The sequence below is a fragment of the Myxine glutinosa genome, chromosome 2 (assembly GCF_964187855.1).
Source record: "Myxine glutinosa chromosome 2, kmMyxGlut1.1, whole genome shotgun sequence".
NCBI lineage: Eukaryota > Metazoa > Chordata > Myxini > Myxiniformes > Myxinidae > Myxine > Myxine glutinosa.
Window position 1 is genome coordinate 31,014,880 of NC_136262.1, and position 26,163 is coordinate 31,041,042.

Below are 26,163 nucleotides of genomic sequence, written 5' to 3' on the forward strand. Positions count from 1 at the left end.
TATCGAGCATGTGGCCTACCCACGTAACCCACTACGATCTTTTGTCTGAGAAAGCGTAATGCATTGTGTGCCGGTGCCTCGACCACGAGCCCGAGTAAGCGAGAACCTTTTATTTATTAAAATTGAGATTATACGGTTGGTGATGTACAAGTTGAGGGGGGGGGGGGGGAAACGAATTTCGGGAGATTATGACTAAAGGAGTTAAAATGGTGGTGAATGGAGGCGCCGATGAGGAGGAAGAAGAGTGAATATTAGCTCCTCCCCCATTCTGGGCCTCATGAAAGCGGCACGCGTTTGGTTATGTCAGAAAAGGCAGTCGGATGAAGCTTCTTGTTGTGAAAAGGTAACTTGATTCGCTGTAAAGAGACTGAATCCTAGCATTAGCTCTGGTTTTTGTGCTCACTTGTTGTACTAGGCCACAAAACCGTTTTTCCTTGATGACAGGCGTGAGGTAATAGGCCACTGGAGCTGTGTAACGGCTTCAATGACACGTGTGTTTGTGTGTGCATGTACAGGCTCGGCGCCATTCAGATGAGCCTCTCCTGCGAGAAAACCCACGGCGGTTTGTCATGTTCCCCATCGAGTACCATGACATCTGGCATATGTACAAGAAAGCCGTGGCCTCATTCTGGACCACAGAGGAGGTGATTGCCGTTTGACAAAGTTGGTGGGGGAAGGACGGCAAGGATTTGTTTGTGTTTGTGAGATGCTGGTAGAAGGTGTGGTGGTTTGCCCTGTATCCCTTGGTTTGAAGGGCGGACCCGGTGTTGGTGGTGATGTTTTTGATTTTGTGCTAGGTGGATCTGTCTAAAGATTTGCAACATTGGCATTCGCTCAAGGAGGAGGAAAGGTACTTCATCTCGCACGTGCTTGCTTTCTTCGCTGCGAGTGATGGCATCGTAAATGAAAATCTGGTGAGTTGTCGTATTTTGGAATAATGTGTTGTGTATATACCCAATGACATTTGTTTCAGGTTCCAAGGTCAAAGAAGGCATGGTGGTGCTCGCCTGGTAGAGCGCATACTTCCGGCAGGCTGAATGGTTTACGTTTCACCGATTGGCCCGATCTGTATCAGGACCTTAACCAAAACCTTATCGGCTTGTTCTTGCCACCAACCGAACTCGTCCAAGTTTGTTGTAACCTGTTAACTTTTTTTTTTAAATACCTATCTCTCAATGGTGAAGAATCACTTCGCATTGTTTATTTATTTTTAATTATTTTATTCACTAAAATCGGATTCTTCCTCGTCACACACACAACCTGGCCAAGTTTTGTCAGAATCAATCCATAACTTTTTGAAATATCCCGCTCACAGACCAACAAGGGTGGAAACTTATCCATCCACCTTCGTTAGTGGAGGTAATGAATGAAATGTTGTTTTATTAATTTATTTTGGTATACAGAATCGAGGCTCGTAGAAGAACCAACACATTGAACATGAAAACATGCACAGACACATAAAACATACATTGAGGGGAGCGGGAGACAAGAAGGGGAGAGAAAGGGAAACGCACAAGCCCAAACAACAACAGTGGAGAACACACGTCGGTAGATCTGTGGAAGGGGGAGGGCTGGAGAGGGGAGGGGTACACGGTATAAAGCAAATCAACACTTCTAGGAATTTCAGGAAAGAAGTTGGGGATTTAAAGAGGCAGATTTGGGGTGTATTAACTGGGGTAGAAAAGATGAAGGTTTTGGATGGGGGGAGATAAGAGATGGTGGTGAACAGCTGTTTTAAAGACCTGGAGGGAGGAGAGGGATTGAAGAGAGTGAGGGAGATTGTTCCAGAGGTGGGGAAAAGAGGAATGAGTGAAGGTGAGCAGAGAGTCTTGATTTTGGCAGTTTCACCAGAAGAGGGTTGCAGGCAGATCTTGTTAGGTAATTCGCAAAAGGTTCGGTAATGACCATTGCAACGTGACTATTGAGTTATATCTTGTGTCATTCAGCAATGACTTGGAAGTTTTATTTGGGCTTATTCTGCATTCATAAAAGAAAAGGTGTGCAGTGTTTAAAATGCAACATTGGTTTGTATTTGCTGTCTTTGTGAGAATTTGTCCTGATTTATTCTTTATGTTTAGGTTTGTAGCACATTACCGTGCATGGGAGGTTGTTTTGCATTCGGCCAGAGATTATCATCAAGCACAAATATGTAACTCGTAAGGAAGTCTCACATACATCATTATATGAATACATGTAAATCTTTAACATCCTCGACCAATCCCGGCAGGCGGGCCGCCCATTTAACATCCATCCGAGGGATGGCACACGCGTAGACTCAACTGTGGAACATCAGGATGAGAGTTTGTTGCTGAATCAGGGTTCAAACCCAGGCTAGACAGGCTTGTTTAGGTGTGTGCACATCTAGGCAATCTTGCCAGCCTCACCGTGTAAATGCAATAAAATTATTCATTAAAAGAAAAAGTAGATCCTGCTGCAGAAGCATACCTGAGCATGTTTTAGTTTCTCCCTTCAACCTGCCCACCTGGTGATGAAACTGGTTCTATGTACATTTTTCCCTCAAAGGTCACAAAGGTGGATGGATTTTGTTTTCACCCGTCTGAACGGATTCGGACAAAATTTGGTGGAGGTTGGGTATGTGGCGAGGACGAAATGATTAGATTTTGGTGAAGATCCGGATCCAGATACGAGAATTTTTTTCATTATTGAGTTTTAGGGCCAAAAACGATAATAATAAAATTTAAAAAAAGTTAACGGATTATGACTAAACTTTGTGGATGAGTTGGTTAGGCAACAAGAACAAGCCAATTTGATGATTGTTGAGGTCCGGATCCAGATTTGGACTATCAGTGGGATACAAAACGTAAACTGTTCAGCCTGAGGGAGGTATGCTCTCTACCGAGTGCCGTTCTAGTCGGATGTTTCTCTCCCAAACTATTCATAGGTCTGGTCTTTGCCACATCTTGGAAAAATAATTTGCTAGGTTTAATTTTATTTTTATTTTTTTATACATAGTCGAGGCTCGTGGGAGAGCTCGTACACTGAATGGATCAGGACGTAACAGCCAAAGCAGGATGCAAAAACGCTTGCATGGGGATGGATAACATGGATACAGAAGCAAACTCCAAGGAGTTAATGAGGGTAGAAAAGATTGTGGTTTTTGGATGAGTGAAGATCTGAGATGGTCCTGATTAGCTGTCTTGAAGATCTGGAGGGAAGAATGTGAAAGTGAAACCAATAAGTGAAAGTAATCTACTATTCAGGTAGTTTTACCAGAATGGTGTTGACTGTGGACCGTGTGAGCATTACAACATACTTGTGCAAATGTTTAAATGCGTTTTTACCTCCACCAGCGAAGTTAGATGGAAGTGGTTTAATTGTCTGCCTGCGAGTATGATGTCTTGTTGTGGACCGATTCTGGCAAAAGATTGGCAGACAGGTTGGTTTGGTGTGTTGAGACAACGATGGATTGATTTCTTTTTCTTTTTTTTCTTTTTTTTTAAATGTAACGATCTGGATCCAAGAATTTTTTTTAGTGGTGATTCATCGAGAGATGGAGCCAAAACGTAACATTGCACGATGTTAAAAAAAATTGTGTATGGATTACGACCGAACTTGGTGGATGAGTTGAATAGGTGACAACAAGCAGATTCGATTTTATTTAAGGTTGGGATGTTTCATAGGCAGGGCCTATTGGTGGGATACAAAGCATAAACTGTTCAGCTTGGCGGATGTACGTGCTCTACCGAGTGCCATTGTAGTTTCCCCACAATGAAAAGGTGTGCGATTATGATTATGTGATTGTACCATAGTAACTGCAAGTTGATGCATAGTATGGGCATCTGTTGCTCCGTAGCATGATGTGTGCCCCGAATCAAATCCTTCCTGAGGGGAATGTGTATGCTTGGAATCATCAATGTGCTCAAGCCAGGCTACATGTACTCCGCTTCTCAATCACATTCCCGTTTGGCCATTGTGGACAAAACAGCATGATAACCTATGGCTCGTAACATAATATATTGTTGCGGATTCGGGGGTCGGCTCTCCCCTTATCAAGGGGGGGTTAATCCCCTTGTCTTTTAAGCTGGCCGTCCCCCAATCCTGGAAATTATGACGCTCCTCCCGGTTGGAATCAGCTAGGGTGATTGGTCAATGAAGTCCCAAATACCTATGTACTAACCCCGACCGCGAGCAGGGAAATAACTCGCTCTCGAACCACGGACAAGATGGAAATTGCCGAGCGGTTAGCAATCTGCGGCCTGAGCCGTTAACAATACAACTAAACCCGATCCTGAGCGGTTCCGAAATCGTGCCACAGGTACTCAATTGGAAGAAAAGACGGAGGCGATTGGATTAGGAAAACCAAGAAGGAACAAGGTACATTTATTAACAAACCAAAGAGAAGAGGAAATGAAAGTAATATACAGAAGAAGAAGAGCAAAAGGACACAGGGCAATCTTATCTATACAGTCTTGCTTACAACCCCGGACAAACACTCACACGGGATGGTAGTGGTAGGGGAGGAAGGTCCAGGTGATGGGATCCGGTCCAGGCTCTGGGTCCGCGGGCGAAGAACGGCAGGCAGCTTCGCGTGTCGTTGGCGTACGACCGGACCTTACATATGCGAGGGCTGGGATGCTGTGTGCGTATAGCGTGCCGAACGCTCTCTCTCTCCCGATCAATCAAGGTCCGTATCAAACGGCAGTTCGTATCAAACGATGGTTCCAAGCGATCCTCTGCACAGTGTTCTTATCATCTGCCGTCTCTGCGCTGTTCTCTCAATAGCAACGGTCCCCTGCGCAGTTCTTTCCAATAAGCAAGGAGTCCGTGGCGCAGTTCTTCCAATAGCAACGGTCCCCTGCGCAGTTCTTTCAATAATGGAGCTCCCTCGCGCAGTTCTTATTAGAATCAAGGAGTCCGTGACGCAGTTCTTCTAAAGCAGTCCTCGCTCTTGCGCTTATATAACGCGCTTTGAAATCAATGCGCGCTTCATAGAGACACGCCCACCAGTGAGCTCACCTCAGCCCTGGTTGGATAGCGAGGGCTCACCGGCTCCGCCCCTGACGGCTCGTTGACAGGGCCACGCCTCGTTCTTGGCGCTCCGCCTCCTTCTCCAAGCTTGACCGCGTGCGTAATGGCGTTTGGAGCGACGCAGCGAACGCTGCTGGGCGAGCAGAGGCGCGTAACCCAATTTGGAGAGAGAGACTGGCAAAATGGACGGAATGGGGCCTATCTTATTTAATTAATGCAACGCAGATTCAACTATTGGGAACACAGCCTTATCTGAAACACATACTAAGGAAGTAACTGACTGTCCTATGGTGTCCTACGTGTTGCATATGGCCTAACTATGGGTGCGACCTTTGACCTTTTAAATGATGGAATATTTGCAAGAAGTGATTATTTACAAAGTGAGGGGCTCTCAAAAGCACAACAATATGTACTTGAGTGACTATTCTTTGTGGGTAGCCTGGGTTTCAATCTCGGCCCAGCTACGAGCCGTCACCTTTGTGTTTCACATACAGGGTGATGCATCGATCTGTGACCCGTAAGGACATTGGTGGAAGCTAACAATTCAATTTGTATTTCATGAAGAGTAGGTGAGTTGTCGTCAGTACCATAAAATTCCAAATTCCTATGACCCTGAGTCAAACGTCAGTCGCTAGTTCCAGGAAAACTTGCCCAAACTGACCGCACAAAAATGTGGGACTATTTAGGCTTGTTGAAGGAGAGAGTGGAGGGCAGAATAGTTTTCCCCAATTTGCTGACTTTCCTTTGGATTTTTGGCTGTGGCATTGTTCTGCATTCATGGCTGAAATGGGAGGAATGATTCCTGTGAACAAGGGTGGAATTATTCCTGAATCATTAGGAAAGCTGTAGTGTAGTTTTGCTTTGCAAGAGGTGGCCATTGAATGTTCATCTGAGTTCTAACCATTGGGTTTTTCATTGTTTTCCCTGTGTTTTCCTGTCCTTGTGATATCCCTGTTTGCCAGGTGGAACGTTTCAGCCAGGAGGTGCAGGTGACTGAAGCTAGGTGCTTCTATGGCTTCCAGATTGCAATGGAGAACATCCATTCTGAGATGTATAGCCTTCTCATCGATACTTACATTAAGGACCCTGCTGAGAGGCAAGACCTGTTGCTGATTGCTCGCTTGTTTAATTTGCGGATCACATCTGCATGTTTATTGCCGATTTTTCATCCTGATGCCATCTGGTCTTGGCACCCTGTTTATAATTTTGCTTAATTTGTTGATTTGTAGGGGTGGAACCATGTGATAAAATATCTTGGGGCTAGTCTTTGATAATATATGCTGTAATGGGCAGTATGATCATTGTATGTACTTCAGGGCAGTATGAATTGTCAGAATAGTTTCCTTTTAAGTTGCTTTCTAGAATCGAAAGCAATTTTTTTTTTCTACCTGTTCACATTCCAATGCAGTCAGTCACAAGTCGGTGTGAAAAAGCTTCTGCTAAACTAATTTGGCAATCACGCTTCATTTTGTTCTCCAATGTAAGGTTGGCACCCACAAGTGACGTTTATTTCAGGGGAAGTCGGACAAACTCAAATTTGGTTGTCCTGCACTCTGAATGTCAACGTCTGCCAGTTAGAAGAAGCGTAATATACTGCTGTCCTGCAAAACCAGCAAACTCTGCAGTTTTAACACCAGATTTTGACAACGATCCATTATAGTGAGAAATAAAAACTCGAACGGCATTTGGAAGTGCACACCTCCACCAGGAGTGGATCCTGTGGCACGATCCGTAGGATCCGTAGTGGATCTCCGTAGTGGATCGGCACGATCCGTAGTGGATCTCCGTAGTGGATCGGCATGATCCGTAGTGGATCTCCACCAGATCTGTAATGTGTTACGGATCTCGGAGTACGGCACTCCCGTGAGCAAGGGGGGGGGGGGGTTAATCCCCTTGTCTTGTTAAGCTGGTCGTCTCCGGTCCTGGAACTATCCCGCTCCTTTGCGGGATGAGATTGGCCAGGGTGATTGGTCAAAGGTTTCCCAAAGACCTTCACCAACCTCTCCGCAAAGCAGGGAGATGAGTCCCTGCTCGAACCGCGGATGTGATGGTAATTGCCGAGCGGTTTAGCAATCCACGATCCGAGCCGTTAACAAAAGGACTAAACCCGATTTAAAGCGGTTGGCCAAATCGTGCCACAGGTACTCAATGGGGGAAAAGACTAAAGCGACCGGATGTGAGGAACCAAAGAATGAGAAGGGTGAAGGAAGAACAAATATGGTTTATTAACTAACTACAAGAGGAAACGAAAGAAGGGAATATACAAGAAGAAGGAACTAAAAGGACATGGGGCAAGCTTATCTAAACAGTCTTAACTTACCACGACCCCAGGACAAAGACAGACTCACACGGAATGGTAGCTGGTAGGGGAGGAAGGTCCAGGCAGATGGTTCCAGGCGATGGGATCCGTCCAGGCTCCGGGTCCGCGGGCGAAGAACGACAGGCAGCCTCGCGTATCGTTGGCGTGCGACCGGACCTTACATATGCGAGGGGCTGGAATGCGCGTACGTATAGTGTGCCGAACGCTCTCAAAGCCAACGGCAGTTCGTATCGAAAACGATGGTCCCAAACGATCCTCCGCGCAATGTTCTTATATTCGCCGCTTCTGCGCTGTTCTCTCAAGTTTGCCGATCCTCTGCCGATCTTCTCTCCTCGCATCTGCCGATCTCCCCCGCATCTCCGTGAAAGGGCTTCGCGCTCGCGCTTTTATCACAAGCCTCGCGTATCAAGCCGCGTCCGCTTTGCTCCGCCTACCGGTGAACACGCCTCAGCCCGGATTGGTCGCGAGGGTTCATTGGTACCTCCCCTCGTGACGCGTTGATGAGGCCACGCCTATGTTCCTGGCGCTCCTCCCCCCTTCTCCAACTTGACCGCGTGCGTAATGTCGTCTTGCTGCTGCTGGCAGAGTAGCGCAATATGATTTGGAGGGCAGATTACGCCGCAAAATGAATGGAATGGGAATTTGAGAAGGGGCCTAGGTTATTTGATTAATACAATGCAGATTCAACTATTGGAAACAGATCCTTACCTGAAACACATACTAATGAAATAACTAAAGAAGAAGCCTATGGTGTGCTACGTGTTGCTCGTGGCCTAACTAGGGTGCGACCTTTGACCTTTACATCAAAAATGGGAATATTTACAGGGGATTATTTATCAGGGAATATTAGATATTTACAAAGTGGAGGGTTCTAAAAACTGCAACAATACTGCTGTCCTGCAAAACCAGCAAACTCTGCAGTTTTAACACCAGATTTTGACAACGATCCATTATAGTGAGAAATAAAAACTCGAACGACATTTGGAAGTGCACACCTCCACCAGGCTGAACAGTTTACGTTTTGTATCCCACTCTTAGGCCTGGATTCAGACCTGAACCAAAATCTAATCGACTTGTTCTTGTCACCTAACCAACTTATCCACATAGTTTTTCTCATAATCTGTCCTTTACACTTTGAAATATTGTGCTATATATTGTCAAGTCCGTGGCCGATGAAAACCAGCCTTGGACGGGCAGCCGAACAGTCACTCCGAAGCAGCAGTTCGAAACTTGGCGGCATTTTTGGCGCACGCGGGGGAAGAAAACCAGGGTGCTTACCTCAGACAGCCGCCACAGGGTTTTATCCGAAACCCAACAACACCATGCAAACAAGACACAACAAAGAAAATGTACCGTAATTGGTTTAATGACATTTTATCATGGAAATAAAATAGAGTGAGGTAAATCTATAATCCTAACGAGATGTCTCTACTCAGACAAGAAAACAGACAAGGGAATGAATAAAGAAAAATAAAACTATGTTCGTTTTATATCGGCCGGCACTCAGCTTGCTCAACGGGACTTTTAGGAGCTTTCTGGTCGTCAAAGCCCCACTGGTGGGAAGTGCACAAGATGGCCGCTCCTCGGCGCCATGAACGCTAGGTCCCTTCTCATTGCAGTCCTCCCTCGGGTCCCTCAGCCGTCCAGGGAAGCACAATGCGAACCCACAAACTGCCACTAACACCTCCTCACGATCGCAAAAGTCCACCCGACCTCTGAAAGTTCTCCCAAAAAGCGCACACGAGCCAGCCGAGAGCCAGAGGCAAAAGCGTCCGCCCTACACGCAGCCAGCACCAGAGAGCGAGAGAGATGGATTCTTCCTCTTTTCCGGCCCGAGCAAGCGTTGACGTCACGCCGACCAATCGCGGAGTTCCACCCAATCACTCCATGGTTGGCTTGACGAAGCTCGGGGCGTGGTCTCTCCGTTATGATCCATCGGGTGGGGGTGGGTGTGGTGTTTTATCTCTTCGAGAATGTTCGTATTACGTCGGACGTGTGGTAAGCCTGATCGGCAAATGCGCTGGGTTTTTATCGGCTCTGACGGTATGGTGGCTAATGGAGCCCATTGTATGGCTGGCTGAATGAATGTTTAAAAGTAACAAAACAAACAAAAAAAACACATGGGAAAAAATCACAAGGGCTAATTACACACTGGGGAATTAATCTTGCGCCGTCGAGTTAACGCAAAAACCCATGCCCATTATGGCGATGTGCAAACACTCTTAACCTGACTGGTTTCCTACTTATTACATCGAGCTTCTTCTTCATGTCCACGGTCCATGCTAAAACCTGTACATTCCAATCTCTATTATGGCAATTCATCACCCCCCCCCCCCCCCCACCCCCCACAAACGTAACAATATCGTTTGTGGCACTATCTCAGTGATGAAGAATCACTTAGAAATTATCGGATCTGGGTCTTCACAAAAATTGAATCAGTTGTCCATCACGCACTATTTGAACGGTTGCAACACAAAAAATAGCATATATATTTTAATTCACAAAAATAGCTGGCAGTATTGCTTTAAACAGGTGTATGTATATCACTGGCCATTTTGGAGAGCCTAGGGATTTGTTATTAGATAATGGTTTCTCGTTTGTTTTGTGAAACTTTAGTTCGGTTATGTAAAACCTCAGTGTGTATATATATATATATATATATATATATATATATGTGTGTGTATATATATATATATATATATATATATAGATATATATAGATATATATAGATATATATATATATATTTACGAGTGCACCAACTTACGAGTTTTCCGAGATACGAGCCGTCGCTCGGGCGGTTTTTTGCTTTGAGATGCGAGCCGAGATCTGAGTTACGAGCTTACGCCACCCGCCACTAGGTGGCCCAACGAGCGTTCCGGTCACGTGGTTATCTTGCCGTGCAAGCATCTCTGCCATATATCGCTGCTGTTTTGTTTTCGCATTTTGGTTATTTTGGAAAATTTCTTAGTTTTAACCATGGGTCCTAAGAAATTGAGTGCCAAGGGCAGTGCTGAGAAGAAGAAGAGGATGATGTGCTTGGATATAAAACACGCAATCGTCGAAAAACATGAGCGAGGTGTACGTGTTGTCGACTTGGCGAGGCAGTACGATCGTAGTACTTCTACGATATGTACGATTTTGAAGCAGAAGGAGTCGATAAAGGCTATAACGCCAGCCAAGGGCGTTACGATTATTTCAAAGCTCCGGACCTCTGTCCATGAAGAGATGGAGAAGTTGTTGTTTGTGTGGTTGACGGAGAAGCAGCTCGCAGGAGATACCGTGACCGAGAGCATCATCTGTGAGAAGGCACGAGACATTTACGGGGATTTGGTGCAGCAGACGGCGGGAACATCAACGGACGAGGCATCGGAAGAGTCATTCAAAGCCAGTCGGGGATGGTTTGATAATTTTAAGAAGAGGACCGGCATTCACTCCGTCGTCAGGCATGGTGAGGCAGCAAGCTCGGATGTGAAGGCAGCTGAAGATTTTATTATAACTTTTAGCTACTACTACTCATCTGTCTCCTTTAGCTCAGGAACAGCACAGCTTGTTGTTTCATATTGCCATGTTCTTGCTGTTCCTTTGAGGTTGCAGCATATCCTTGTGGGTGGAATCCATTTCCAGTTATGAAACTTCTGAGGTTTCCTGTGTGGAACTGTGCGGAGGATTTTAACTGCACTGTTCACATAAACTTTCCTGGGATGTGATAAACATTCCCCTAAAAGGAGGGTGACCTTTTCACGAATAATATGAGGGTCACGCAAAAGCTCTCCCACTCCTAAGACACCAGCAGGTCACAGTCTTTGCAACGGATGATGCTGTATTGTCCATAAGGGATGACAGCATTGCACAGAATAGCCTGAAACTCCAAATTCTTTTTTTTTTTTTTTTCTTCTTTTTTTTGTTGTATACAAGATCGAGGCTCGTGAAAGAGCTAACATTAATCACACAAAAAGACAAACCGACACACAAAACACAAAAAACAAGGGGAGCGGCAGACAAGATGGGGAGAGAGGGGGAAGGACACAAACACAACATTTGAGAGCAGGGACATCGGGGAGGACTTGGGGGGAGGTGGGAGAGGAATAAAACATATGAACACTGCAAGGACTCTGGGGTGAATTACCGGGGGTAGAAAATATCAAGGTTTTCGATGGGTCATTGATGAGGTCATTTCGATGAGGTCATTGATGAGGTCATTTCGATGAGGTCATTGATGAAGACCAGAAATAGCACAGGGCCCAGAACACTACACAGATCCTTAACATCCAACAACTAATGGGACGCAAACGGGGCGCCCAGTTTAGCGGTACACACATTGATGAATCACCCTGCCTGTGAAACACCGACATGACAGGTTATAGCTGGGTCGGGATTCAAACCCAGGCTGGACAGTTTAGAGTCAAGTGTGCGTACCTCCAGTCCAGGCCATCCTGCCAACTTGTATGCTGCATACAGGTGAAATATAAAGCGCGAGATATTTTTTATATATACTGTATATTTCAAAAAAAATTGGTGTGGTTTTTGGGGGGCTGGAACGGATTAATAGCATTTCAATTCATTTTAATGGGGAAATTTAATTTGAGAAAAGAGCAAATTGAGTTACGAGCTCGGTCACAGAACGAATTAAACTCGTAAGTCAAGGTTTCACTGTATATATATATATATATATATATATATATATATATATATATATATATATATATATATATATATATATATATATATATATATATATATATATATATATATATATATATATATACACATACAGGCAGTCCCCGGGTTACGAACGCCCGTACTTACGTACCTACCTCCGTAAAGCCTATTATTTTAAAAAAAAAGTTTTGTTTTTTTTTGTTTGTTTTTGGTGTTTTTATACAGAATCAAGGCTCGTGAAAGAGCTAACATTTATCACACAAAAAAAAATCAACCAGACAAAGTATATAATAAGGGGAGCGGTAGACAAGAGAAATATGAGAAAAGCTCTGTTCAAGCCACCCTTGATGTTTACTTTAAGAAAATTGACCAGCACCAGGTCCATCCTCTCCAACACCAGGCCCATAATCTTGGAGAGATATATCAAGGTATGATCGTTTCAAAGTTTGCAAGACATCAATTGGAACAAGAGTAAGTGTTAACCTTTAATCATTATCTTTTCTTTTCTATCTAACCAGTTTAAGAAATGTTTCTTTGTTTTTTTAAATATCTATAGATGTTTTAGGGAAAATATATACTATATACTAAGACAAACATTTGACTAATTGACGCGAGATGTGAACCGTACGTAACTGTTCCGACTTGCATACAAATTCGACTTAGACTTAAAAACGGAACTCGTTCGTAACCCGGGGACTGCATATATATATATATATATATATATATATATATATATATATATATATATATATATATATATATAAATATATATATATATATATAAATATATATATATATATATAAATATATATATATATATATATATATATATATATATATATATATATATATATATATATATATATACATATATATATGGTGTGTGTGCGTATGCTGGATCGGCACGTTGCTGTGTTATTGGACAACTCAACACCGTCCTGACACCACCAATTAATTTTACTATTTAGCAATATTCTGCCTTCAGGCATATCACTTTCACTTTATTTGATGTGGGTTGTTCTGCAAGTTTTCAAACTTCCATTGTGATTGTGATTGTGCTTGTGCTTCACTGTTATCTTTAAGTCTATTTGTTGCAAATTTCTGTTGTTATGAATTAAGTTGGCAAAGCCATAAACAAAAATGGGATGTTAAATCGATTTTGCAACCTTTGGCAATTGATTGTCTATGGGTTGTTCAAATGTTCCAATTGCTGCATTTTCATTTTTCTCAGGGAGTTCCTCTTCAATGCTGTAGATACTATGCCATGTGTGAAAAAGAAGGCCGACTGGGCATTGCGCTGGATTGGAGATGCTGAGGCTGGTTTTGGTAATTTATTTATTTATGTATTATTATTATTTTTTCTTCCTTTCTACTCCTCCCTCCCCACTTGGTCCCAGCTTACGTGTGTTGTGTCGTAACTTTACCATTTGGGCTATTGTCATTAAATATTCACCAAAGCTTTTTTATGATGATGGGGAGAAGGCAAATTAATTTAATCAAAAGGTCATTGTCACATAAATTCAATTGTAATCCAATTGACCTGAAATTTAAATTTACCATTTCAGTTTTGTCATCAAATTTTCAACGAAGCATTATTATGATGTGGAAAAGGAAATTCAATAAAATGATTTGGTCAAAATGTCAAAGGTCAGTGTCACATAAAATTGTCAATTTTCTTCTGAATGCCCTGAAATTTTAGGAATTTGCATATTGGGTCACGTAATTAGTTCACCAATGAAAAGCTCAACCTAATTATTTATTTTCGATCAAAGGCTGAAAGGTCAAGTCTGCATAAAATCGTCAATATATATATATATATATTGTTACGGATCTTGGACGTCGGCTCTCCCCTTATCAAGGGGGGGTTAATCCCCTTGTCCTTTTATCTGGCCGACCCGAGTCCTGGAAGTTATACGCTCCTTCCGGTCGGTATTAGGTAGGGTTATTGGTCAATTTAGTCCCAAATACCTAATTACGAACACCGACCGCGAAACAGGGAAATAACTCCCGCCCGAACCACGGCGTTGGTGGACACGCCGAGCGAAGCGAGCCGCGATTTGGGCCGTTAACGGACTAAACCCGATTATGGTGGTTCCGATCGTGCCACGTTTACCCAATGAGAGAAAAGACGGATGCGATCGGATAAGAGGAAACCAAGAAAGAACAGGGCAATTTATTAACAAATGTACAAGGAGAAGCGGAAACGAAAGGAATGTACAGGATAGGAAGAGGAAGAAGCACTTACACAGGGCAGCCTGACACTTATTCTTAATACCCAGGACAAACATACACACTCACACGGGGATTGTAGATGGTAGGGTGGAACAGGTAGAGGGTCCGGCGATGGCGTCCACCTCGTCCGGTCCCCGACTCGTCCCGTGCAGCAGATGGAAAACGGCAGCAGCTCTCTGCGTGTAGTGGAACGCGACCGGACAATTTATGTAACGGGGGGAAGCTGGTACGTAATATGTGCACTATACAAAGGTGCCAAACGCCCCCTCTCCAATGTCCTCCTTTGATAAGGTCCTTTTTTCATAAGCGCCACTGCATCAGTCCCGTCAATGCAACGCGCATTCTCCCAGCAGGTCAGTCAAGGCGAGCTCTCTCACGCGGCAAGTCTTTACAAAGGTGCGCTCTCCTGATCAGTAAGTTCATGCGCGCTCTGGTAAGTAAGTCCTGTTGGTAAATGTGCTCGCTGGCAAGTCCTGTGAAAGGGCTCTGCGCTCGCTTTTATACCTCAACAAGCGATCACTCAGCGGGCCCCAAAGCCACGCCTGTCGGCGATGTCACTTCAGCCCTGGTTGGCTGGTTAAGGCTTACCGGCCCCGCCTTTGACGGCTGGATGACGTGGCCACACCTTCTTGGCGTTCCGCCCCCTTTTTCCGGGCCTCACCGCGTGGCTTATGGCGGTGTTGAGCGAGCGCTAAGGCAGCTGCTGCTATCAAAGGCGCGTAAAGAATTGGGAGGGCAATGGGCAGACAGGAGGGCGTGTAATGGCATCGCTTGGAGAGGGAGGCTGACAAAATGAACGGAATGGGCCTACTTCTTATTTGATTGACACAACGCAGATTCAACTATTGGAAACATGGCCTTATCTAAACACATACCAATGAAATAACTTAAGTCCTATGGTGGCCTACGTTTTGCTTGTGGCCTAACTATGGGGTGCAACCTTTAACCATTTAATAATGTCATATTTACACAAGTGTGGGTTCTAAAGCCGCAACACTGCACTCCCCCCCCCTCCTTTTTCCAGGCTGGTCCGAGCCGAATCAATAGGACTGTCTTTTAAATTAGTGTGAACTTAGGTGTGGTTACCCTCTACTTTTAACCTACTACCCTGAGTGCGACAGTTTTAACACTAGATATGACCCCCTGCTGCGTTGCGTCCTATCTAACTGACTCACGCCCACAATTAACCGAATTATGGAATGGTCTTCAACGACACATAGAGCCGGTGGGGAGCATTATTTACAAGACTACTACTATTTGATTATTTACAAAACTAGAACCCAGGACCTGTCTTTTGTGGGAAAAAGCAGAAAGAATTTGATAAGAGGAAATGCCATCTGCAATGCACTGCACCGATACACCAATAAAGGCACCATAATAAAAAAATGCACCAAAAAGCACCAGAAATGCACAAAACAAACATTTCAAAGTTAATGAATGATGTCTTGTCCTTGCTTGTCTGCTGGGCCAATGTATCTTGGCTTGATTGATGGATCTTCTTCTTACTTGCTGTTACTTAATAAAAAGGGCACAAACCGTGTCCTTTTTTATTTATGGCCAGCAGGGCCAACGTAGGTGGTCCGACTGCTGGGCATGGATGCCACTTGAAACAGTGGTCTGCAAGCCAGATACCGCTGGCAACAATGGTCGGTCCCAGCAGAGGTGCCAGGCCACAGAACGTGTGGTCCATAAATGCCAGGCCACAGAACGTGTGGTCCATAAGTGCCAGGCCACAGAACGTGTGGTCCATATGGTGCATCAGTGCAGGCAGGAGGCAGCAAGGGTGCGGGCGCACAATTCACGGCACCTGCACACTCCCCTCGGACCCAAAAAGACCATGGTCCATGAGTGGGGAAGGAAGACAAGCAGATTAGCGGGGCAAGGGTACATATCAAAACAAGGTAATGCAAGATGAGGGGCGCGGGAGAGCGAGCCGAGAAAGCTCGTCCTTCGTCGTACGTCACCCCCCAATGTCACCTACTCTACCCTTGCCCTTCCCCGTATTTACACAATTTACAAATTCGTCGCCAACGTCTTGTCCCCCATATCTCCCCTAATGGTCGTCAATCCCTCCTAAGGAGGAAGGGATGGAATACCAAACAATGTCTCGCCCACGTCAAGATGCGTCTTACATTCCAAACATTTGCCAAAACCTGGTGTGGAGTTCTATCCCCTTAGTGAGTGGATGCCAATGGTGCGAAGAGATTTTCTCCTAACTATACTTCTAAATGACATTAACTCATTAAACTACCCGGGGTCTTTCCCTACCTGCGGCCTCTCATCTCCCCCTTCCCGTTCAGGCTGGAGTTCCCCAAGGCAGTGTGCTGGGCCCTGTGCTTTTTCTGGTCTTTATCAATGATCTCTCCGACTCTCTGGAAAATCCTCTGTATCTCTTTGCTGATGACTCCACTCTCTGCCGCTCCATTCCTCTTCCCTCAGATCGGCAGTCTGCAGTCTCCTCACTCTCTGAAGACCTGGATAAAATCACAGACTGGTCAAACATGTGGAACATGTCTTTCAATCCTGACAAATCTCACACTCTTACTATGTCTCTCCAAAAAGATCGACTGGACAACCCTCCCATCTACTTTCTCAACAATCCTCTCCAAGAAGTTTTGTCGCTCAAGCTTTTGGGTCTCACCATCTGCCATGATCTTTCTTGGGAAAACCACATTTCCAAGCTGGCCTCCAAAGCCAGTCGCCGACTGGGCATCCTCCGTCGTGCGAAGTCCTTCCTAGGCACACCTGAGCTCCTCACCACATACAAGGCTTTCATCCGCAGCTCAATGGAATACTGTTCTCCCCTATGGGCTGGTGCTCCTGCCTCACACCTGGCTCGGCTTCACGCTGTTGAATCCAAAGCTTTCAGAATCATTGGAATCTCCCGCGATGAAGCTATCTCTGAGGGCCTTTCACTCACTCACCGCAGGCAGGTAGGTGGTCTTTCTGTCTTCTACCGACTCCTCTCCGGCCTTGCTCCCCCAGCTCTCTCTGTGCTCTGTCCCCCAAATATTCCTACAGGTCGCACAAGATCTGCCAGCCACCCTCTGATGGTTAAACTGCCGAAATCTCGGCTCTCTGCTCACCTTCACTCTTTCATTCCTCTTTTCTCCCGCCTCTGGAACAAACTCCCACACTCACTTCAATCACACTCCTCCCTCCAGGTCTTCAAAACAGCTGTTCACCACCATCTCTTATCTTCCCCCATCCAAAACCTTGATCTTTTCTACCCCCACTAATTCACCCCAGATCCACCTTGTTTGAAATTCCAACTTCTTTCCTGGAAGTCTTGGCAGTGTCCATATGTTTTATACCTCTCCCACCCCCCCCCCCCCCCTTCCCATGCCTCCCCCCAAAGCCCTCTCCCTCCCACAGTTCTCTCGATGTCTCCATGTCTCTCGGTCCCTGCTCTCAAATGTTGTGTTTGTGTCCTTCCCCCTCTCTCCCCATCTTGTCTACCGCTCCCGATGTTATTTGTTTTGTGTGTCTGTTTGTCTTTCTGTGTGATTAATGTTCGCTCTTTCACGAGCCTCGATCTTGTATACAAAAAAAAAAAAAAAAAATCCATTGGCCACTTTACACTATGCGGTTCTAGAAACCAAATCCCATTGACCATCCCTGTGGTGCTCTCCCAATTTTGGGTCTCACCCCCAATTTTTCCTTCTGTGCCCTTGCACAATTTCAGGGCTGGGTCGTGTGGCTCACCAGCAGGTCCGCTCACCTGCACACCTCCGCCACTGTAGTTGCCACCCTAGCTTGCCTAGCTTCTCACTAACCTAACCTGGGGAAGGCCCTCCTGGCTCTCTCACCCCTCTACTGCCCTCTTTGGCATCGGGCTACCCGGATCCTCCTAAGATCCTCGGGCCCCACTCACAACAACACTACCCTAACTGGGGAAGGCCCCTCCTGGCTCTCACCCCTTGATCTCTAACTGGCTCCCAGAGCCTACCTGCGGCCTCACCTGGCCGAAAGACTACCAGTGGCGGAGTGCCCATAACTACAAATGGTCACGCAACTACCACAACCCCCAAGGAACTGGAGCCGCATGCAGCTGAAGCTCAGAGGGAGTTGGTGACGTAATGTCATGGTCAAGGACCATAACCTTCAACTGGCATCGTTCCGAGCATAACTCCCAAGGGATTCGAACCGCATGCAGTTGAAACCCCAAGGGAATTGGTTACTCCGGACACCAGGTGGGAAATTATGGTGGGCAATGACCATAACTACGAATTCAGCCACACGCCCACCCATTCCACCGACTCTTGCACCCAACAAAACACTACCTTTCCACTACCCGCCCGCAAATTATGGTGGGCAATGACCATAACTACGAATTCAGCCACACGCCCACCCATTCCACCGACTCTTGCACCCAACAAAACACTACCTTTCCACTACCCGCACCACAGGCGTCAATATCCAACCAATTTACCTACGCCCTCTACCTAACTTTAAACTACCCTCCCCGGGTATTCGTGAAGGGGTCCATCCTTCCCCCCCATTCACTCCTTCGCACCATGCACTCCACTCCACTCATTCCACAATACTCACTCCACCCAACAAGCACTCCACACCATTTATTACCACTCACCAAATCTCTACTTGCACACTAAGCAAGCAATTCATTCGACCAACTTCATTACATTCATCCACGATACGCTCGCAATACATCACTTCTCCAAACCATTGCCTCGCGCTCTCAAATCTTCCCATGCTCAATTCCTCATTTCAACATGCTCACCAGCAAAATACTCATTCAATTCCTTATTTAATAAACTACACTCCATACACACAGCATCATTTAAACTAACTACTCCCTTCTAATACTAGTGCTTCACCTGTCATCCCTTATACTACGCACAACGCACATCCCCCGTCGTTATCATCCAACTACTCTACTCTACATCCCCACTACCTGTACAATGTCACTACTTAACTCTCAAGTCACCTATGGTCATCTCTAGATCCCTAACGATTATCCTAACCCGCCCTCGGCGAGCTTGCACTGCCAAACCCCATAAACCTATAGCTCCTCTGCCCCAAATGTGAGTGACAATTACCATCCCCTGACCCTGGGTATTATTTCTCACCACTATCACCATTACAGTCCACTACACTTGAGCCTCTCCGTACGTCATTACATCATCAAAGCTCGGCTTTGCAAAGCTGAGCAATGAATTCGGGTGGTTTGGTCTACTGTAGGTTGGGTCCGTCCGGCATTTGATTCGGGGGAGGAGGCATACTCGGGCCAAGGCTCCAGGCACCATCCCTACGCAGGGCCTTTCACTCCCATGCGCGGTTGCCCAGCCTTCCCCGGCCGGAGCGCCGCCACCGCAAGGGGGGCGCCGCTCCGAACCCTTCTCCTTCCCCTCGAACCGGGCCGATCGCTTTGCCTAACAAAGCGCGGTACTGACCGTACAGGGCGGCGCCCGGCACGAATCGTGCACAGCGCTCCTTGCGAGAGCGCCGCGGCAACGATCCCTGCCGGCTCCCGCAGCACACAAAGCCCGTCACGGACCGAGAGCTCGCGTCGGCTACCCGTCACCCTACGTGCTACTCCCCCGGTCCGCGTCGATGCTTGAGCCGCATTCTCACACACACACCTCGCGACCCACTCCTCTCTCGCACATTGATGCGCCCCTGCGCCTTCCATGCACCCCATACATTCTATTGCACACTCTTCAGGCGGACTCACGCCGTTCGCACACTCCCGCACCCTCGGCCACCGCACACCTCTGCGCACACCCTGGCGCTCTCACACTACTCGTGCACTCCGTTACATCCTCTGTAACAACCATGGGTGTGCACTCTTTGCCTGCACACCCAATCATGTGCTCTGGTGTGCACTCCCGCACACTCTCCTCATCCATCCCAGGTGTGCATCCTCGCACACTCTCTCCATCCATCTCACTCTCTGTATCACCCTCACTCTCACACATACACTCCCTTGTGCATTCTCCCTCGCTCTCGGTTTCATACTCGCGCTCCGGCACCATTCGCACACGCGTGCCATTTCCATTCACACAGCGCACCACGGACCTTCTACGAGCGCCCAGGTTACGCCGGGATCCCAAGCGCGCGAAAAGAACCTTTTCACGCCATATACCACCCGACTCACCTTGGCGCTGCCTCTTCTTCGCTCCTCCACCACCTGCAAACTTTCCATTTGGTTATGCAGCACGACATCACGATGTGAATCCAAACTTTGCGCGCATTCCATCACTTTCTCCGGTTTAATTCCTATCTCTGCCGTCTCTCCAATTTCTATTTTGACTATAATGATTTCATTTTCTTTTTTCTGGATGACCGCTGGTGCTAATAAAATTTTCTTTTCTACTTCTGCGGTCGTTGGCTTCTCCATACCCCGTGTCGCGATTTCTACCCCAGTCCACCCGGCTGTGCTTTGCTCAACCTCGCTTAAGCCGCGCTACCCCGTCGCATACCGTTGACCTCACTCGGCTTGCGCCCAAAGTTCTCCCCTATTCTTTTTATGTCCCGGTTGAATTTGTCCATTTCCTCTTTCAGCATCGCGGTGAATTGCGTCATGAATAACTGCATTTCTTCAGCACTTATTTGCACAACGGGGTTGGCCCCCGCCGCCACGTGCGAGGTGCCGCCACCTCCTTTACCAGCTGCCGCACCCTTTTCTGCTTCCCTTACCAATTGCGTCTCTCGGTCCCGGGTCATTAATTTTTCCTCTATCCTTACTCCCACCGGCATCCGATCGCCTTGGCTATCCATGGCACGATTCAAAATTTAGCTGTTAATAAAATTTCGGCCGCTCGTAATTTTGACCAAATTTTTTCACAGATAAGAAAATTTGGTTCGGGTCCAAATCCCACTCCTGACACCAATTGTTACGGATCTCGGACATCGGCTCTCCCCTTATCAAGGGGGGGCTAATCCTCTTGTCCTTTTATCTGGCCGACCCGAGTCCTGGAAGTTATACGCTCCCTTCTGGTCGGTATTAGGTAGGGCTATTGGTCAATTTAGTCCCAAATACCTAATTACGAACACCGACCGCGAAGCAGGGAAATAACTCCCGCCCGAACCACGGTGTTAGTGGACACGCCGAGCGAAGCAAGCCGCGATTCGGGCCGTTAACAGGGACTAACCCGATTATGGCGGTTCCAATCGTGCCACGTTTACCCAATGAGAGAAAAGACGGATGCGATCGGATAAGAGGAAACCAAGAAAGAACAGGGCAATTTATTAACAAATGTACAAGGAGAAGAGGAAACGAAAGGAATGTACAGGATAGGAAGAGAAAGAAGCAGTTACACAGGGCAGCCTTAGACAGTCTTATTCTTAATACCCAGGACAAACATACACTCACATGGGGATTGTAGATGGTAGGGTGGAACAGGTGGAGGGTCCGGCGATGGCGTCCACCTCGTCCGTCCCCGACTCGTCCCGTGCAGCAGATGGAAAACGGCAGCAGCTCCGCGTGTAGTGGAACGCGACTGGACAATTTATATAACGGGGGGAAGCTGGTACGCTGTGTACGTAATATGTGCACTATACAAAGGCGCCAAACGCCCCCTCTCCAATGTCCTCCTTTGATAAGGTCCTTCTTTCATAAGCGCCACCATCAGTCCCGTCAATGCAACGCGCGTTCTCCCAGCAAGTCAGTCAAGGCGAGCTCTCTTACGCGGTAAGTCTTTACAAAGGTGCGCTCTCCCGATCAGTAAGTTCATGCACGCTCTGGTAAGTAAGTCCTGTTGGTAAATGTGCTCGCTGGCAAGTCCTGTGAAAGGGCTTTGCGCTCGCTTTTATAACTCGAGAAGCGATTACTCCGCGGGCCCCAAAGCCACGCCTGTCGGCGATGTCACTTCAGCCCTGGTTGGCTGGTTAAGGCTTACTGGCCCCGCCTTTGACGGCTGGATGACGTGGCCACACCTTCTTCTTGGCGTTCCGCCCCCTTTTTCCGGGCCTCACCGCGTGGCTTATGGTGGTGTTGAGCGAGCGCTAAGGCAGCTGCTGCTAACAGAGGCGCGTAACAAATTGGGAGGGCCATGGGCAGACTGGAGGGTGCGTAATGGCGTCGCTTGGAGAGGGAGGCTGACAAAATGAATGGAATGGGCCTACTTCTTATTTGATTGACAAAACGCAGATTCAACTATTGGAAACACGGCCTTATCTAAACACATACTAATGAAATAACTGAAGTCCTATGGTGGCCTACGTTTTGCTTGTGGCCTAACGATGGGGTGCAACCTTTAACCATTTAATAATGTCATATTTACACAAGTGTGGGTTCTAAAACCGCAACAATATATATATATTAATTTTTTTATTATTATTATTTTTTTTTTTTATTGAACTGTTTTTGTCATGTTTAGTTTATGGAAAATGTCTGAATAATAATGAATTGTCATATATATATATATATATATATATATATATATATATATATATATATATATATATATATATATATATATATGCGGGCAAGGCAAGGCAAGAAATGCGGGCAAGGGGGTTAACAAGGAGAGATGCAGAAAATAGGGCAAAATGGAGAAGATTGTCATGGGGACCGCAAGGCTAACCCCCGCTCTAGCAGGGAACATGGCCTTAAAATGCATGTTGTGTTGTTGTGTATATATATATATATGCGCAATACACACGATGAGAAGTACTATGACATGACATTGAATACAGATGTATGTGGACAGGCTTTTCATTGTCAGATGCCTTCTCGTTATGATTGTATCAGTGTCAAGTAGATCCATTTGTGGAAGAACTATAACCCAAGTGTGGCATTTTGTGCAGGTGAGCGAATAGTTGCTTTTGCTGCAGTCGAGGGTATCTTTTTCTCTGGATCATTTGCTGCTATCTTCTGGCTTAAAAAGCGTGGCTTCATGCCAGGCCTTACTTTCTCCAATGAGCTCATCAGTCGTGATGAGGTGAGACTTGAGAATTGTAGTGTTTTCTTGTGTTGTGGCTATTACTCTGCTGCTTGTATAGGATTTTTGTATCTTTCCTCATTTATAAAATGTTGTGGTTTATGGTAGGGAAGGGCACAATTGCTATCAAGGTCAGTTACCCTATGGCAATAAGTTTTGAACCTGTTGGCATTTGCCTGTGGAGCCCTATGTTGTCTCAGACTTTGTTCAGGAACAATGCTCTCATACAACTGATGGCTTTACCTGACGAATGTTCACTACCTTTCAGGGCCTTCATTGTGACTTTGCCTGCCTCATGTTCAAGCATCTGGTGAATAAACCTTCTGAGAAAAGTGTCTGCAGCATCATAATTGATGCAGTCTCTATTGAGCAGGTGCATTTGCACACCGGACCATACATGAGCAGTATCACACATGAGTAAAACAAGTTTTTGATGAAAGCTTGTTCATGTGCCCAGGAGTTCCTGACGGAGGCCTTGCCTGTTAACCTGATTGGTATGAACTGTGATCTGATGAAGCAGTACATCGAGTTTGTGGCCGACCGGCTCCTCATAGAGCTTGGCTTCTCCAAGGTTAGAAAATAGAAACGGTATTCAAATTCTGCCCCATCTCACTCTTTACACAGTCTAAATTGAACTTGTAAATGTATAATTTTTCATACTTTTTGAGCAGGTTTATGTTGTGGAAAACCCATTTGACTTCATGGAGAACATCTCGCTGGAGGGGAAAACGAATTTCTTTGAGAAACGTGTGGGAGAGTATCAGAAGATGGGTGTCATGGCTGCTTCTGTGGACAGCAAGTTTACTCTTGATGCTGACTTTTAAGTAGTCTACTTGTTGCACAACGCTGTTTACTGTTTTTAATGCCTTGCTGCTCTTAATAAATTCCAATGTATTATATATGCAAGTGGTATCGAGAGGCCATTGAGCAACTATCATATATGGCTACTGCATGCCATGTGATCTTTGAAGGACTGGACATCTGTGTGGTTCTCCTTTAATAGGACATTTTAAACTATGCCTCTGTATACCCCTGATCCTTGTTAGATTTTTTTTTTAATATAATAAATGTTCATTTGTATGGCTGCGTCTGTTTTATGGAAGTTGATGTATTGTAATTCGATGTTCTGGAGTAAATTGGGTTGAACCGAGTTTTTATTTTATTTATTTATTTTTATTTTATTTTATTAAATGCCTCTGCTGACTTTCCAGAGGCAGTGTCTTTGGGTTGTCCATCCATGATGAGTTTTCTTTACTGCAATAGCTTATTGGCTGAAGGGAACCAAGGCAAAGTTGGCACAAGTATGTGTAATTAATAGATAAACAGATATGATTTTGGGGTCGAGGTCAGAGGGCCCCAAAAAAAAGAAATGGGATGTTAAAAATTCTGTTACTGTGCTAACTTGTGAACCAGTGATGGGATTTTGACCAAACTTGGTACAAGTACAAATTGTGCAAAGACGAACTAATTCGATTTTTGCGTCAACGTTTGTCGGGTAAAAGTGTGATACTTGACAACAGCTGAAGCATCATCTTTCTGCAAGTATGTATGATGTAGTATTGTAGGTGAAGGCAGATCTGGTAATGTCGAAGAGTGCCGTTCTGGTTTTAAATTTTATCTCTTGCTTGCAGGCGATTGTACACATGCAGGCCAAGGACAATAGAAAATGGCAGTGTGCTTTTAAAGGAATTCAAGCACCACAAATAGAATAGTTTTTATATTGGATTTGTACTTTGATTCATAGCATCCAGTAGCATGTTTGTCTGATTAATGTCAAACAATTGTAGCAATGTAATCCTTCTCCCGAGTTATCCTTTGGGATTTGAGGGAGAGACGTAGTGGGGATACCGCTTTTGGTTGGTAAACATTTATAACAAGGATTGGCCACAGCTACTATTTTTAACTATGCCCTACATACCTTGTCTATTCGAGCAACATCTTAAAAGCCTATATGGTAATTTTGTTTGTTGGTGAGTAGCCTGTATAGACCCTATTACCTCTGCCACTGAAAGTGGATGGAGGTTGTTTTCACCCCTGTCTGTCTTTTTGTTTGTCTGTCTTTGAACAAGATATCTCAAGAAGTTGTGGACGTATTCAAACGAAATTTGGCAGAGAGGTAGTGTATGTGCCAACGCCGAAATGATTAGATTTTGGTGAAGATCTGGATTTTATTAGTGATTCTTCACCATTGGGAGATTGGGCCAAAACTGATACATAGCAGGATATCTCAAAGTTGTGGACGGATTTGGACGAAACTTGAAGTGGTTGGGTATGTGACGAGGACTACTCGATTCGATTTTGGTGACTATCTGAATATGGATTCGAATGAGGATTTTTATTTTTATTTTATTTTTTATTATTTTTTTAAAGTGAAATATTCACCATTGGGAGATCTTGCAGTTGACTGATTGAAAAGCAAAATATAACACAATATTTAAAAAGTGTGGACGAGTTCTTACTAAACTTGGTGAAGGAGTCTGAATCCAGATCCAGCCTTTCATTCGGATACAAAACAAACTGTTCAGCCTGGCAGAGGTATGCACTGTACAGAGTGCCATTCTAGTTGTGCAAGTTTCCCTCCTTTGATTTGAGCTTGAGCAAATTTTGGCACTATTGTGCAGTTGAAGAATCCTGCATAATTGTTGGGTCCACAGTGACATTTCAAACCATGGAAACAAATTTTCCTTATTCTTAAGTGTCACGATCGAGACTTTAAGCTGAACTTTTCGTTAAAGAAGTAATGGCCAAAACACTGGCATTACGGTCTTGGCACCATTGAGTTTGAATAAAGTTCCTGGACAACTGATCAGAATATTTATTTACAACCTGAGGAGCAAGTTTTGGAATTTGGGCAGGAATGGAAGGCCAATGTGGGACTTTCAAAATTATGTAATCCACACCAGAATGCTCAGTGGGCATGTGCAGAACCCCTTAGCAGCAATGTTGATTGGGGCATGTTAACGTGTTGTGTGTGAGATAGAGATTGTTAACTAAAATGGCTCACAAAGCTTCTAAAATGAGCTGAAAGCTTGATAAAGGGCTGCTCCTATGCACA

At 45.4% G+C, this 26,163-nt stretch overlaps 1 protein-coding gene across 1 annotated transcript; it reads left to right on the forward strand.

The window, feature by feature from the left end:
- Nucleotides 1–515: 515 nt before the first annotated feature.
- On the forward strand, nucleotides 516–24,258 carry LOC137421918 (ribonucleoside-diphosphate reductase subunit M2 B; the record flags this gene model as incomplete). The annotated part of the gene is given in 8 exon segments (XM_078773104.1): nucleotides 516–644; nucleotides 798–914; nucleotides 5,952–6,085; nucleotides 13,202–13,296; nucleotides 22,975–23,108; nucleotides 23,377–23,481; nucleotides 23,566–23,679; nucleotides 23,780–24,258. Coding segments are annotated over 8 exon segments (981 nt in total), but the record flags the coding sequence as incomplete, so codon positions are not given.
- Between the last annotated feature and the right edge of the window lie 1,905 nt (nucleotides 24,259–26,163).